Consider the following 17132-nt stretch of genomic DNA (forward strand, 5'->3'; position numbering starts at 1 on the left):
TCCGGGTTCTCAATCCGGGGTCTCGGTCCGGGGTCTCAGTCCGGAGTCTCAATCCGGGGTCTCAGTCCGGGGTCTCAATCCGGGGTCTCAATCCGGGGTCTCAATCCGGGTTCTCAATCCGGGGTCTCGGTCCGGGGTCTCAGTCCGGGGTCTCAATCCGGGGTCTCAATCCGGGGTCTCAGTCCGGAGTCTCAATCCAGTGTCTCAGTCCGGAGTCTCAATCCGGGGTCTCAATCCAGTGTCTCGGTCCGGGGTCTCAATCCGGGGTCTCAGTCCGGGGTCTCGATCCGGGGTCTCAGTCCGGGGTCTCAATCCGGGGTCTCAATCCGGGGTCTCAGTCCGGGGTCTCAGTCCGGGGTCTCAGTCCGGAGTCTCAGTCCGGGGTCTCAATCCGGGGTCTGAGTCCGGGGTCTCAGTCCGGGGTCTCCATCCGGGGTCTCGATCCGGGGTCTCAATCCGGGGTCTCAGTCCGGGGTCTCAGTCCGGGGTCTCAGTACGGGGTCTCAGTCCGGGGTCTCAATCCGGGGTCTCCATCCGGGGTCTCAGTCCGGGGTCTCAGTCCGGGGTCTCAGTCCGGGGTCTCAATCCGGGGTCTCAATCCGGGGTCTCGATCTGGCCACTGACCGATGGTGCCTGCTGCTGTGTGTGAAGCTGTGTATGTCTACATGTGCATGGGTGTGTGTGTGTGGGTGTGTTTGTTTGTGAGTGTATAAATGTGTGTGTGACTATGGGTGTATGTATGCATGTGTGTAACTATGGGTGTATGTATGTATGCATGTGTGTGACTAGATGTGTGTGAATGTATGTGTGCCTGCATGTTCATATGCGTGTCTGACTATGTGTATGTGTGTATGTATGTGGGCGTGACTATATGTTGAATGTATATATGTGTGTCTATATGTGTGTCTGAGTGTGTGACTGTGTGTGTATCTGTGTGAAACACAGTATATACATGTCTGTCCTATGCATTGTTTTTGTGAGTTCTCCCCTCAGTTATCTCTCAACCAGCATTAAAAGAAGATTATTTGGTTATCACACGATTTGCGGGATCTTGCTATGCAAGAATCGACTGCTGCATTTCCTCCCTTACAACAATAACTGGGCTTCCAAAATCATTCATCGGTTGAAAAGCACCCAGGGCCTTGTTGCCGTCACGGAAGGCCCTGTCGAGGTGGGAGTTCCTTCGTCACTTGCAGTTGCTCAAGACGGTGTCCCCCAGATGGATGTGAGCTCGGAGCAGAATGTCGAAATGTACGGAGCACCGGCGGCAATTTAATCCCAATTCTGACCTGAAGTTTCATCCAGGCAGCAGGGCCCCCTCGACACTGATTGGACAAGGGGGTACATTTTAAGCAGCATCATAAAGGAAAGGGGTGCCGAGGTTTAAGGAGAGGATCCCAGAAGTTACGGCTCAGGCACCTGAAGACACGAGTGTCAATGATAGAGTGACACAAACCAGAGCGGAGATTATGGAGCAGCGGAGATTGCAGAAATGGGGGACTGGATTCTCCGTTATTGGGACTATGTCCCCACGCCGTCGTAAAAACTGGCGCCTTTCACGACAGAAAAACTGGCGCCTTTCACGACAGAAAAACTGGCGTGAAAGGGCCACACATTCATAGGGGACTAGCAGTAAACCGTCTCCGCGTACGCCACTTTTCGGGGCCCGGAGAATCGGGGAACTGGCGCCGGTCCCCATTCCATGCACGGAAATGGATTCTCCGCCCCGCTGCCGGCCGTGACTTCGGTGTCGGGGTGCGGAGAATCCAGCCCAGGGAGCGGTGACGTCATGAAACAAAGATGAAAATTTGTAAACATGAAAACCATGTCCTGGGCTGAAAATTGTAACTGAGCAAAGACCAGAGGAGGGATGGGGTGGTGAGGGAAGGAGCGGAGGCAGGAAGCGAATCTGGGACTTTCCCTGGATTTTATTCAGCTGAGGTGCTGAAGTGTGTAGCGCGTGGCCCAGTGACACAGCAGGGAACGTGCTTGAACAACGCGAGCCGTGAGGGGGTCGTTCGCATAGCTTCAAGTTTTCATGTGTTTTACGCTTCCCCTTCTTCCTTTCCAGACCAGGTTTACTGAACATCGGGGATTCGAACCAGCCGTGGCTGGCAGATACCTGGCCCAACACGGGAACCAGTCACAATGACTGTAGCATCAACTGCTGCACCTCAACCAATGCCAACAGCGACAGCAACCTCACCACTTACAGCAGGCCAGGTGGGGCTCTCTCTCATTGGCTAATTTCCTTTCAAAATGCACCAAATGTGCTTGGGATGTCTGGTTTTCCGCGGAGCCCAATGAACTCCAGAGACAATTAAAAATGGCGGGCTGGTTGTCTGACACCCCACATTTGGCCACTAAGGGACAGGGCTCCAGTTCAATTTTCAGAATCTCCTACCTGATCCTAGCGAAGGTGTCCCAGAATCCCACAAGGTTAGAATACGACCAGAATATGTGCGTATGGTTGGCCGGACCCCCCTCCACAGCGCTCGCACTTCGCCTCTCCTCCCGCAGCAGAAAACCCGTACATCCTGGTCTAGTCAGAGGAGCCCTGTGCAAAACTTTAAACTGTATAAGACATAGGAGCAGAATTAGGCCACACGGCCCATCGAGTCTGCTCCGCCATTCAGTCATGGCTGATATTTTCTCATCCCCATTCTCCTGCCTTCTCCCCATAATTCCTGATCCTCTTATTAATCAAGAACCTATCTATCTCTGTCTTAAAGACACTCAGTGATTTGGCCTCCACAGCCTTCTGCGGCAAAGAGTTCCACAGATTCACCCACCCTCCGGCTGAAGAAATTCCTCCTCATCTCTGTTTTAAAGGATCGTCCCTTTAGTCTGAGATTGTGTCCTCTAGTGTTCCTACAAGTGGAAACATCCTCTCCACTTCCACTCTATCCAGGCCTCTCAGTATCCTGTAAGTTTTAATAAGAACCCCCCTTATCCTTCTGAACTCCAACGAGTACAGACCCAGAGTACTCAACTGTTCCTCATATGACAAGCTCTTCATTCCAGGGATCATTCTCGTGAACCTCCTCTGGACCCTTTCCAAGGCCAACACATCCTTCCTTAGATACGGGGCACAAAACTGCTCACAATACTCCAAATGGAGTCTGACCAGAGCCTTATAAGTTCATCCCTGGTCCTGTACTCTAGCCCTCTTGACATGAATGCTAACATTGTGTTTGCCTTCCTAACTGCCGACTGAACCTGCACGTTAACCTTAAGAGAATCATGAACAAGGACTCCCAAGTTCCTTCGTGCTTCTGATTTCCTGAGCATTTCCCCATTTAGAAAATAGTCCATGCCTAAATTCCTCCTTCCAAACCTCACACTTTTCCACATTGTGTTTCATTTGCCACTTCATTGCCCACTCTCCTAGCCTGTCCAAGTCCTTCTGCAGCTCCCTTGCTTCCTCAATACTACCTGTCCCTCTGCAGATCTTTGTATCATCTGCAAATTTAGCAGCAGTGCCTTCAGTACCTTCTTCCAGATCATTAATGTACGTTGTAAAAAGCTGTGGTCCCAGCACAGACCTGCATTCTAATTCTTGGATCCCTCTGCACCTCGGAATTCTGCAGTCATTCTCTGTTTCAGTTACACTCTGCTTTTTTATTCTTCCTGCCAAAGTGGAACAACTTCATATCTTCCCATATTACCCTCCATCAGCCAGATTTTTACCCACTCACTCAACTTATCCATATCCATCCGCAAACTCCTGAGGTGGGATTCTCTGCTCTGCCGCACACGTTTTCTGGCGAGGCGCGCCCCCTCCCTGCAGCGGGATCCTCCTTTCCGGCAGCCGGCCAATGGGGTTTCCCATGTAGCCACCCCCATGCCGTCAGGAAATCCGCAGGCATGAGTGCATTGCCAGTAAAACAGAGGATCCCGCCAACGGAGAATCACGCTTACTGATGTCTTCTTCACAACATACTTGCCTACCCATCCTTCTGTCACCTGCAAATTTCGCTATCATAGCTTCGCTCCCCTCGTCTAAGTCATTGATATAAATTGTAAACATTTGATGAGCTAGCAGTGACCCCTGCGGGACTCCACTTGTCAACATCCTGCCAATCAGAAAATGACCCATTTGTGCATACTCTCTGTTTTCTGTCAGCCAGTCAATCTTCTATCCATGTTAATATGTTTTGTTTTAAAAATGTAGATTACCCAATTATGTTTTTCAATTAAGGGGCAATTTAGCGTGGCCAATCCACCTACTCTGCACATTTTTGGGTTGTGGGGGCGAAACCCACGCAGACACGGGGAGAATGTGCAAACTCCACACAGACAGTGACCCAGAGCCGGGATCGAACCTGGGACCTCAGCGCTGTGAGGCGGTTGTGCTAACCACTAGGCCACCGTGCTGCCTGACCATGTTAATATGTTATCCCTTTCGGGGAGCCCAGCGAACCACGCCCATATGTTTTGGGCATGCCCAGCGCTGGGGGAGTTTTGGAAGGGGGTAGCAAGGACGGTGTCGAGGGTGGTAGGATCCAGGGTCAAGCCAGGCTGGGGACTCGCAATTTTTGGGGTTGCAGTGGAGCTGGGAGTGCAGGAGGCGAAAGAGGCCCGTGTTCTGGCCTTTGCGTCCCTAGTAGCCCGGCGGAGGATCTTACTTCAATGGAAGGTTGCGAAGCCCCCAAGCGTGGAGGCCTGGATCAATGATATGGCAGGGTTCATTAAATTGGAGAAGGTGAAATTTGCCCTGAGGGGATCAGTACAGGGGTTCTTTAGGCGGTGGCAGCCTTTCCTGGACTTCCTGGTGGAACGGTAGGGAAATAGGCCGGCAGCAGCAGCAACCGGGGGGGGGGGGGGGGGGGGGGGGGAGGTTTGGTTCGGTGGGAGGGAACAAAGTTGTTTGCTTTTTTTGTTTTTATAGTTGCTTTTGGAGTTGGTTGGTTGTTGTTCTTGGGTTTTCACTATGGTTGTTTTGTTAATATTGTTTTGCTGTTTATATTTTGTGAAAATCTTAGTAAAAATTATTTTTAAAAAAAAATATGTTATCCCTTGCAGCATGAATTTTTATTTTCTGTAATAATCTTTCATGTGGCACCTTATCAAATGCCTTCTTGAAATCTGAGTGCAGTACGCCTATAGTCTCCCCTTTAACCAAGGCATACGTTACTCATTCAAAAACTCCAATGAATTGGTTAAATATGATTTCCCTTTCACAAAATCACACTGGCTCTTCCCAGTTACCTTGATCTTATCTAAGTGTCCAGCTATAACTTCTTCAATCATCGATTCTAACACCTTCCCCACAATGGATGTCAAACTAACAAACCTATAGTTTCCAGATTTCTGCCTCTCTCCCTTCTTATACAGAGAGGTTTAATTTGCTATTTTCCAGTCTGATGGAACCTTTCCAGAATCTTGTGAACTTTGGAAAATTAACACCATCGTATCTACTACCTCATTAACCACCTCTTTAAACCCTGAAATGAAGTCCATTGGGCCCCGGAGATTTGACAGGCTGCAGCTCCATTGGTTTGTTCAATACCGCTTCCCCAGTGATAGTAATTTCACCAAGTTCCCTTCTCCCTTCTACCTCTTGATTGACAGCTATTACTGGAATAGTTTTTATATCCTCTACAGTGAATACTGAAGCAAAATATTTATTAATTTCATCTGTCATTTCCTTGTTCTTTACAATTAACTCCACATTGTCATTCTCTGGAGAGTGACACCCACTTTACTGACTCTTTCCCTTTCTAATTACCTGTAAACATTTGTGCTACCTGTTTTTACATCACTACCTAGCTTCCTCTCATACTGTAATCACTTTTGCCTGATTAACCCAGTCCATCTCGTGAACTTGTCTGCCATCCATTGACTCTGTCTACACCACCCGCTCAACCACAGGTGGTGGGTCCTCCCCTTAGAATATTTATTTCTGATAGGAATATACCTATTTTGAATATTTTGACATATTCCCTTAAATGTCTGCCACTTACTCTATTGATGAAACCTAGTGGGGCTCGTTATGAATGGTTGGCTGAGCTCCAGGATGCATTAGCTTAACAGAGATTAGTTTGGACAAACTTAAGTAAAGTGTTTACATTACTCGATCGACATTTTTATGGAGTTGTAACAAGTTGCTCTCTTTTGTTACATTCTCCTGTGTCTGACTTTGTCTCTTCAATCCTGAGATGTAATCTCTTTTGTATGTTTATTTGGATTGGGAATAGTGGGTGGCGTGTCAGAGTGAGGAGATGGGCAATGATGGGAAATGGGGTGGGAAGAACAGTGTATGCGTTGCAAAGTTTGACGTTTCTTTCTCTTGCCCCCATGTTGTCTCTCCCTCCCTCCGGCTCAGCTGACTGCATAGCCAACTATAACAACCAACTGGAGAACAAACAGACCAACTTGATGCTGCCAGAGTCGACAGTCTACGGAGACATGGACCTGAGCAACAAGATCAACGAGATGAAGACCTTCAACAGCCCCAACCTCAAAGAGGGTCGGTGCCTGAACCAGACGGCCCAGCCCACTCCCTACGCCACAACACAGCTCATTCAGACCACACTGGGGAACAACATGAACTGCAGCGGAATGGAAGTAAATGATAAGAACTGGAAACCCTCTCTACAGGCCAAGCAGGAGATATCCCCCATGCAGTATAACATCATGGAGCAGAATAAACTCAACAAAGGTAAATAACAAAGAATTTCTTACCTCACTACAGCACCCTTCCCAGCCTCAGGAATCACAAAGCTCTTTCCAGCCAATGACCTCTCCGTTAATGCGTTACGACTGTTAAAATATGGCAACCAATGTGCACACAGCAATCTCCCGTAAGTAAACATTGTGATAATAACCTGATCATCTGGTTGAGGGATAAATATTGACCAGAACATGAGGCAAAACTCCACCTTTTCCTCTCCACAATAGTGATCATGAAGTTATTTTACAGGCATTTGAGAGACTCTTTGTTTTAACGGCTCACTCGAAGAACGCACTCTGACATTGAAGAATGAGGTGGCGAATTCAAGTTGCCCAAAGCAGTCCAAAGATGTGCAGGTTAGGGGGATTGACCAGGCTCAATTGCCCCTTTTATCCAAAAGGTTAGGAGGGGCTATGGGGGTAGGGTGGGGGCGCGGGCCCAGTAGGGTGCTATTTCCAAGAGTCGGTGCAGACTCGATGGGCCGAATGGCCTCCTTCTGCACTGAAATAGCGAGTGGTTTTCAGCGAATGAGAGAAGGAACCGAGTGTGCTTTATATCTGGCGGTGGATGGCTGGGCCGGTTACCCACCATTCCCTTTCAAATCGGCACCCCTTCAACTTCAGGGAGTGGGGGTGTGGCCTGTATCAGCGGGAATACCCAGGGCGAGAGAGCGGAATGGTTTTAGCAAGGGCTCAGGCACCAAAGGTGAAGATGGAAGGTGTGGACGAGCTAATGAGAATTTGAAGAAATGTCAGGATTGAAGAGACAAAGTCAGACACAGGAGAATGTAACAGTCGTAAGTGAATTCAAGGAAGGGACTTTTGCAGAGGTGGACACAGAAGGATGTTCGGTTGCTGAGTGGGAGTGTCAGAAATCAGTGACCCAAGATGACCTTTTCAGCAATTGATGCAATGGGACAGACAGGAACATGTGAGATGGGACGGTCAACAAGGGGACCGAAAATGTGGATTGCGGAGTTTATGTGGAGAGAGAGATTAGGGAGGATAAGAGGACAGTGAAGTCAGAGAAGAAAGATAAAATGAGTTAAGGTGGAGGATGAAATCACCAACATTGAGAAATCATTCAGGCTGCGGAAGGAAAGTGGTGAAGAAAATTTGGTGAGCAAACTTTTATTGTACTGAGGTGAGTGGCAGAGAACAAGGATTTCAATGGAGAAGTGGGAGAATGGAACAAGAGTTGAGGGTCCAAGAAAGAGAGATGCAGAGGGATGCTTTACTCTGTATCTAACCCCATGCTGTACCTGTCCTGGGAGTGTTTGATGGGGACAGTGTAGAGGGAGCTTTACTCTGTATCTAACCCCGTGCTGTACCTGTCCTGGGAGTGTTTGATGGGGACAGTGTAGAGGGAGCTTTACTCTGTATCTAACCCCGTGCTGTACCTGTCCTGGGTGTGTTTGATGGGGACAGTGTGGATGGAGCTTTACTCTGTACCTAACCCCCTGCTGTACTTGTCCTGGGAGTGTTTGATGGGGACAGTGTAGAGGGAGCTTTACTCTGTATCTAACCCCGTGCTGTACCTGCCCTAGGAGTTTTTGGCTGGAGTGTGGGATCGAATAAATATTCTTCCCTCTTTTATTTCTTTTCAGATTTCCGACTGGTGGAAACGAGCAACATTCCCACAATTCCATACAACCAGACGAGCGAGCACGGAACAAGTGGATCGTACAACAGCTCAGATCGAGGCAGCAACACATCGGGTTAGTAGCTGGCGCTGACTGGCTGTGTGTGAACACAGTCAGGTGCAGAGGTGGCTGCCATTAGTAAGCTGTACAGTGCAAGAGTTTGGTTAGAATGAGGAACCTGCCACTGCCAATTGGCGAATGTGAAGCTGGATAAGGACATGTGGGATGAATATGGAACACAGTAAGAAGTCTTACAACACCAGGCAGGAATGTTCCCTTCCAGTCGGGAACACTTCAGCAGTCAAGGGCATTCAGCCTCTGATCTCCGGGTAAGCGTTCTCCAAGGCAGCCTTCAGGACGCGCGACAACGCAGAATCGCCGAGCAGAAACTTATAGCCAAGTTCCGCACACATGAGTACGGCCTCAACCGGGACCTGGGATTCATGTCCCATTACATTCACCCCCCACCATCTGGCCTGGGCTTGCAAAATCCTACCAACTGTCCTGGCTTGAGACAATTCACACCTCTTTAACCTGGAATCACCCCTATCTTTGGATCTGTAAAGATTTGATTACCCGCAAATGCTCGCATTCCAAGCATTGTCTGGCATCTTTGACTTTGTCTATATAAATGTTTCTGGAACATACCTCTTCATTCACCTGAGGAAGGAACTGCGCTCCGAAAGGTCGTGTTTGAAACAAACCTGTTGGACTTTAACCTGGTGTTGTAAGACTTCTTACTGTGCTCACCCCAGTCCAACGCCGCCATCTCCACATCATGAGGGGCTGGTTTAGCACACTGGGCTAAATCGCTGGCTTTTAAAGCAGGCCAGCAGCACGGTTCGATTCCCATACCAGCCTCCCCGGACAGGCGCCGAAATGTGGCAACTAGGGGCTTTTCACAGTAACTTCATTGAAGCCGACCCGTGACAATAAGCCATTTTCATTTCATTTCATTTTCATGAATATGGAAAAAAGGGCTATGTCAATCGGACGAGATGAAGTGGCTTGTGTGGCGGATGAATCTTAGCGCAGCCCAGTTGGGCTGATGAACCAGGTTTCTGGGGTGAATTCGGTGTAACTCGATGGAGAAACCTGCATTCCAAAATCACAGGGTGGAACCTTCCCAAAATTTGTTGCTGAGCTTCAGACTGTAAACCGGGGTGTGGCTCTCCATCTGCACAGCCGAGTTTTCTCTCCGGATTCCCTGGCGACCTGTGTACAGCAAACTGGCGACGTGGTTTGCACCGTCAATCTGGCAGGGCAGGGTGGATGACAGAGATCGGGGCGCCATCTTTAAAGGGTGCCCCAATCTGGGCAAGAAATACCCCCCTCCTCCTCCCATGGACACGGAGGATCCCTCAGAAACATCCCCCACCCCCCCCCCCCCCCCCCCCACCTCGCCAAAGCATTGGGGCTACACAGACACCCCCTCACACAAGGACGGCACTGCCAGGTTACTGCCCAGGCATGTCCCTCACCACCCGGAGTAAAGTCTCTCTGGTGCAAATCCCCTTTTCAGCTTCAGGCTGAGATTTAGCGGCCGTTCCCAGATCTGTGCCCGTGTCTAACGCAGCCGCGAAACCGCGGCCACGTGGTCAGATCAATGTCAAACTGCGTAGTGTTTCCAGCAGACACGGTGGGGGGGGGGGGGGTGCTGTTCTTCCCAACTGGTCCATGCAGATGTTCGAGCTCCAACAGGGCCCTTGCACTGCACATCCTCAGCTCGCCCCTCCACCAGATCCTTCTCCTCTTTTTCCCCTTCGGGCTTATCCACCTAGCCTGTCACTCTCTCCCCCCACCCCCCCCAAACAGCTCCTGTGTAGCCAGTCCCATGTTCTCACTATTCTCTGGCTAAAGGGTTTCTCCTGAATTCCCGAATTTCAGTTATTCCCTCAACCAAGGCTCAGTTGATCGCGCACTCACCTGGAAGTCAAGAGTCTCCATGTGTTCCAGAGACTTGAGACTGGTGCCAATAGTGACGGACAGTTGCATTGTGGAAGGTGCTGACTTCTGGTGAGACTGTAAACTGAGGGCCCCAAATGAGGAGCTTCGGGAAGTTGTGAAAGGTGCAATACAAATGCAAGTCTCATTCCTGCCAGTGAAGACGTTCCATCTGCCTTCCCTGTTGGAGTTAATAGTGACCATTTCAAGCTGACAGATTCCACCAGAGGTGGCCCCCATCCCTTCCTGAAATAATGCTTTAAAAAAAATTTAGTGCACCCAATTCATTTTTCCAATTAAAGGGCAGTTTAGCGTGGCCAATCCATCACAAACCCTGCACATCTTTGGGTTGTGGGGGTGAGACCCAGGCAGACACGGGGAGAATGTGCAAACTCCACACGGACAGGGACCCAGGGCTGGGATCGAACCTGGGACCTCGGCGCCGTGAGGCAGGAGTGCCAACCACTGCACCACCATGCTGCCTGAAATAATGCTTGATCAGCCCTCAGCCTTCTCATTTCGAATGGCTAATAAAACACCCTTACTGCTTATTCAATTCAGCTCTCCCTTACCCTGTGCGACTTCCTTTATTCCTGGGGTGTAAACGGGCTCTGCGTTCTCAGGACGCGTCCATGTGAAACAAAGTTGACTATTCTCAGCCAAAAGAAGGGGGAAAAATGCAAGAGAACAGGAGGTGCCCAAACAGAGGTCTTTAAAACAATCAAAGGTTTTGATAGAGGGGACACAGGGAAAATATTTCCTCTTGTTGTGAAGAGTAAAACGAGAGGCCATCAATATAAAATAATCATCAAGAAATCCATTGGGGAATTCAGAAGAAATGCCTTCACCACAGAGTGGGGAGAGTGTGGGACTCACCAACACACTTTGAGGGCGAAGCAAATAGTAGAGATGCGTTTAACAGGGAGGTGGACAAGTACATAAGGGAGAAAGGAACAGAGGGCTATGATGGCCGATTCAGATGAGGAAAGAAAGAGGGGGCTGGAATTGAGCTTAAATACTGGCATGAACTGGGAGGGCCGAATGGCCTGTTTCTTTGCCTTGTATCCTATTTGTGAATCAGTGTGAGGGATGGAGTTTAAGACTAGGGAAGTTATGCAAAAAATTGGAGGGGGATCCGAAGGGGAGGCAGAGAGCACAGAGTCTCACTCTATGCAGATGATCTGCTCCTCTACATCTCGGACCCACAAAGCAGCATGGACGGAATCATCGCGCTCCTGAAAGAGTTTGGAGCCTTCTCGGGCCTCACCAGCCTGGCGGAGGAAGTAAAAAAGGACCTGCAAAGATGGAACACACTCCCACTCTCCCTCGCGGGGAGAGTCCAGACGATCAAAATGAACGTATTGCCCAGGTTCCTCTTCCTGTTTAGATCCATTCCGATCTACATCCCCAAGGCCTTCTTCATAGCGCTGGACAAACTTATCATGGCGTTCGTATGGGGGGGGGGTAAAAATGCTAGGATCCCAAAGAAGGTCCTACAAAAAAAGCTAGCCCTCCCGAATCTACAATTCTACCACTGGGCGGCAACAGCCGAGCGAGTAAGGGGATGGATCCAGGAGCCAGAAGCCGAGTGGATGCGTGCGGAGGAGGCCTCCTGCATGGGGACCTCCCTCCGGGCCCTCGCCACGGCAGCACTCCCATCCCCACCCAAAAAACACTCCAGCAGCCCAGTGGTGACAGCCACCCTCCAATCCTGGAACCAACTGCGGCAGCAATTTGGCCTGACCAAAATGTCGGACAAGGCTCCCATCTGCAACAATCATAGGTTCACACCAGCACTGACTGACGCCACCTTCAAAAGGTGGAGGCAGGACGGGGGGACACTGACAGTCAGGGACCTATACACGGACGGCAGGATCGCAACACTGGACGAACTGACAGAGAAATTTCAGCTAGCTGGGGGGAACGAGCTACGGTACCTGCAGCTCAAAAACTTCCTACGAAAGGAGACAAGGACGTACCCACAACCGCCACGACAGACACTACTGGAAGACCTACTGGACGCAAGTATCCTAGAGAAAGGGAACTGTAGCAACATGTATGACCGACTGGTAGAAAGGGACGACACCGTACTGGACATAACAAGAAGGAAATGGGAGGACGACCTGGGGATGGAGATAGGGTTGGGACTCTGGAGCGAAGCACTGCATAGGGTCAACTCCACCTCCACGTGCGCAAGGCTCAGCCTGACGCAACTAAAAGTGGTACATAGAGCCCACTTAACGAGAAACCGTATGAGTAGGTTCTTCCCGGAGGTGGAGGACAGATGTGAACGGTGCCAAAGAGGCCCGGCCAACCACGCCCACATGTTCTGGTCTTGCCCCAGACTTGTGGAGTACTGGACAGCCTTCTTCGAGGCTATGTCCAAAGTGGTGGGGGTGAGGGTGGAGCCATGCCCGATAGTGGCGATCTTCGGGGTTTCAGACCAGCCAGATCTATTCCTGGGGAGGAGGGCGGATACCCTTGCCTTTGCCTCCTTGATCGCCCGCCGTAGAATCCTGTTTGGCTGGCGGTCGGCAGCACCGCCCAGAGCTGCAGACTGGCTGTCCGACCTCTCGGAATCTCTCCAAATGGAGAAAATCAAATTCGCCATCCGAGGGTCAGACGACGGCTTCCACAGAACGTGGGAGCCATTCATGCAATTGTTCCGGGACCTGTTTGTGGCCAACGTACAAGAGGAAGAATAGTCGGGTGGCCAAGAATCAGGGGAAAATGGACGGGAATCGGGGGAAGGTAGCCCGGGGGGGGGGGGGGGGGGGGGCTACGGGTTCGTTACGGGGGTTTGATGGCTAGCTAAGGCCCAAAACCAAACTAAATAAATGCCAATAAACATGTGCCTCGGCCATATTGGGGAATGTAAAATATGTATGCCGGCTAAAGGGGGGAGGCCACAGTTATTATTACAAAGATGCTTACCTGTAAATATATATGCTAATTTTTGCGTGTTCTTTTTTTTTCCTCTCTCCCTAACAATTTGTAATTTGTTCAATATAAAACATGAAAACTGAATAAAAAACATTTATTAAAAAAAAAGACTAGGGAGGTTATGCTGCAATTGTATAAGGTGTTAGTGAGGCCACACCTGGAGTATTATGTTCAGTTTTGGTCTCCTTACCTGAGAAAGGATGTACTGGCGCTGGAGGGTGTGCAGAGCAGATTCATTAGGTTAATCCCAGAGTTGAAGGGATTGGATTATGAGGAGAGGTTGAGTAGACTGGGACTGTACTCATTGGAATTTAGCGGGGACCTTATAGAAACCATATAAAATCATGAAGGGAATAGATAGGATAGATGCGGGCAGGTTGTTTCCACTGGCGGGTGAAAGCAGAACTAGGGGGCATAGCCTCAAAATAAGGGGAAGTAGATTTAGGACTGAGTTTAGGAGGAACTTCTTCATCCAAAGGGTGTGAATCTATGGAATTCCTTGCCCAGTGAAGCAGTAGAGGCTCCTTCATTAAATGTTTTTAAGATAAAGATAGATAGTTTTTTGAAGAATAAAGGGATTCAGGGTTATGGTGTTCGGGCCGGAAAGTGGAGCTGAGTCCATAAAAGATCAGTACGGTAGCATTGTGGATAGCACAATTGCTTCAAAGGTCCAGGGTCCCAGGTTCGATTCCGGCTTGGGTCACTGTCTGTGTGGAGTCTGCACATCCTCCCCGTGTGTGCGTGGGTTTCCTCTGGGCATTCCGGTTTCCTCCCACAGTCCAAAGATGTGCAGGTTAGGTGGATTGGCCGTGATAAATTGCCCTTAGTGTCCAAAATTGCCCTTAGTGTTGGGTGGGGTTACTGGGATATGGGGATAGGGTGGAGGTGTTGACCTTGGGTAGGGTGCTCTTTCCAAGAGCCGGTGCAGACTCGATGGGTCGAATGGCCTCCTTCTGGACTGTAAATTCTATGATGATCTCATTGAATGGCAGAGCAGGCTCGAGGGGCCAGCTGGCCTACTGCTTCTAATTCTTATGTTCTTAAGTTCTTATCTAAATATTCCTGCAGAAGGTGACAATCTTTTTTTCCTGTTGTGTGTCTAGGGAGCCAGGGGCACAAAAAGAGTGTTCGAACGCAAAAATTGCCCAAACAGAGTGGCATGAATTGGGCAGATCTCCTACCGCCACCTCCAGCTCACCCACCTCCCACATCCGTTAATCCTGACGAATACAGCCTGACAGAGGAAAGGTATGTAGACCTCACTCACCTCTCTTCAGTTCCTCAATCCTGCTCCGGATTTGCTGGTTCTCACTGAGACACAGGTTCCATGGGCAAAAAACACAATCCAGTCACACTTATTCCGGGTACCTTGGCAGTTCACCCACCATCAGCGTTGGCTGGAAACATCACCACCAGTTGTGATGGAATGGTGTGGGGTTCAGAGACTGGAGAACATAATCCAAGCTAAAGTCCCAGGCTCAGTACTGAGGGAGTGCCGCACTGTCAGAGGGTCAGTACTGAGGGAGTGCCGCACTGTCAGAGGGTCAGTACTGAGGGAGTGCTGCACTGTCAGAGGGTCAGTACTGAGGGAGTGCTGCACTGTCAGAGGGTCAGTACTGAGGGAGTGCCGCACTGTCAGAGGGTCAGTACTGAGGGGTGCTGCACTGTCAGAGGGTCAGTACTGAGGGAGTGCTGCACTGTCAGAGGGTCAGTACTGAGGGAGTGCCGCACTGTCAGAGGGTCAGTACTGAGGGAGTGCCGCACTGTCAGAGGGTCAGTACTGAGGGAGTGCTGCACTGTCAGAGGGTCAGTACTGAGGGAGTGCTGCACTGTCAGAGGGTCAGTACTGAGTCAGTGCTGCATTGTCAGAGGGTCAGTACTGAGGGAGTGCTGCTCTGTGAGAGGGTCAGTACTGAGGGAGTGCTGCACTGTCAGAGGGTCTGTACTGACGGAGTGCTGCACTGTCAGAGGGTCAGTACTGAGGGAGTGCTGCACTGTCAGAGGGTCTGTACTGACGGAGTGCTCACTGTCAGAGGGCCAGTACTGAGGGAGTGCTGCACTGTCAGTGGGTCAGTACTGAGGTAGTGCTGCACTGTCTGAGGGCCAATACTGAGGGAGTGCTGCACTGTCAGTGGGTCAGGACTGAGGTAGTGCTGCACTGTCAGAGGGTCAGTACTGAGGGAGTGCTGCACTGTCAGTGGGTCAGTACTGAGGGAGTGCTGCACTGTCAGTGAGTCAGTACTGAGGGAGTGCTGCACTGTCAGAGGGCCAGTACTGAGGGAGCGCTGCACTGTCAGAGGGTCAGTACTGAGGGAGTGCTGCACTGTCAGAGGGTCAGTACTGAGGCAGTGCTGCACTGTCAGAGGGTCAGTACTGAGGGAGTGCTGCACTGTCAGAGGGTCAGTACTGAGGGAGTGCTGCACTGTCAGAGGGTCAGTACTGAGTCAGTGCTGCATTGTCAGAGGGTCAGTACTGAGGGAGTGCTGCATTGTCAGAGGGTCAGTACTGAGTCAGTGCTGCATTGTCAGAGGGTCAGTACTGAGGGAGTGCTGCTCTGTGAGAGGGTCAGTGCTGAGGGAGTGCTGCACTGTCAGAGGGTCAGTACTGACGGAGTGCTGCACTGTCAGAGGGTCAGTACTGAGGGAGTGCCGCACTGTCAGAGGGTCAGTACTGAGGGAGTGCCGCACTGTCAGAGTGTCAGTAATGAGGGAGTGCTACACGGTCAGAGGGTCAGTACTGAGGGAGTGCTGCACTGTCAGAGGGTCAGTACTGAGGGAGTGCTGCACTGTCAGAGGGTCAGTACTGAGGGAGTGCTGCACTGTCAGAGGGTCAGTACTGAGTCAGTGCTGCACTGTCAGAGGGTCAGCACTGAGGGAGTGCCGCACTGTCAGAGGGTCAGTACTGAGGGAGTGCTGCACTGTCAGAGGGTCAGTACTGAGGGAGTGCTGCACTGTCAGAGGGTCAGTACTGAGGGAGTGCTGCACTGTCAGAGGGTCAGTACTGAGTCAGTGCTGCATTGTCAGAGGGTCAGTACTGAGGGAGTGCTGCTCTGTGAGAGGGTCAGTACTGAGGGAGTGCTGCACTGTCAGAGGGTCAGTACTGACGGAGTGCTGCACTGTCAGAGGGCCAGTACTGAGAGAGTGCTGCACTGTCAGAGGGTCAGTACTGAGGGAGTGCCGCACTGTCAGAGGGTCAGTACTGACGGAGTGCTGCACTGTCAGAGGGCCAGTACTGAGGGAGTGCCGCTCTGTGAGAGCGTCAGTACTGTGGGAATGCTGCACTGTCAGAGGGTCAGTACTGAGGGAGTGCCGCTCTGTGAGAGGGTCAGTGCTGAGGGAGTGCTGCACTGTCAGAGGGTCAGTACTGAGGGAGTGCCGCACTGTCAGAGTGTCAGTAATGAGGGAGTGCTACACGGTCAGAGGGTCAGTACTGAGGGAGTGCTGCACTGTCAGAGGGTCAGTACTGAGGGAGTGCTGCACTGTCAGAGGATCTGTACTGAGGGAGTGTTTAATGAATCCTTGTTTTTTGCTTTAGCAGTTATGATCGGGAGGGGCTCTGCCCAGTGCCACCTGCCAGAATGTACCTACAGCAGGATGAGCTGGAGGAGGAGGACGATGAACGAGGCCCAACGCCGCCAATCCGTGGGGCAGCCTCGTCCCCAGCAGCTGTGTCCTACAGCCACCAGTCTACTGCCACACTCACACCCTCGCCACAGGAGGAGTTCATGCCCATGCTCCAGGACAGCCAGGAGAACCTTGTCCTTATCCAAGCTGCGAGTGAGCGCAGGTAACTGCAAATAGACTTGGGACTACCGAGAGATACCTCACACGCATGCACACACAGAGACACATATACGCACACATATACACACGCACAGACACATATACACACACAGACACACAAAGAGACACATATATACACACTCAG

The 17132-nt window shown here is 50.7% G+C and overlaps 1 protein-coding gene across 1 annotated transcript in view; it reads left to right on the forward strand.

Annotated features, from left to right (window-relative positions):
• Window positions 1-17132, forward strand: part of robo1 (roundabout, axon guidance receptor, homolog 1 (Drosophila)) — a 738067-nt gene that overhangs the window by 686753 nt on the left and 34182 nt on the right. The window contains 5 exon segments of the mRNA XM_038801251.1: window positions 2072-2223; window positions 6329-6664; window positions 8283-8393; window positions 14309-14453; window positions 16740-16991. Of these exon segments, the coding sequence (XP_038657179.1) occupies window positions 2072-2223; window positions 6329-6664; window positions 8283-8393; window positions 14309-14453; window positions 16740-16991 (996 nt within the window).

The sequence above is a fragment of the Scyliorhinus canicula genome, chromosome 7 (assembly GCF_902713615.1).
Source record: "Scyliorhinus canicula chromosome 7, sScyCan1.1, whole genome shotgun sequence".
NCBI classification, from domain to species: domain Eukaryota; kingdom Metazoa; phylum Chordata; class Chondrichthyes; order Carcharhiniformes; family Scyliorhinidae; genus Scyliorhinus; species Scyliorhinus canicula.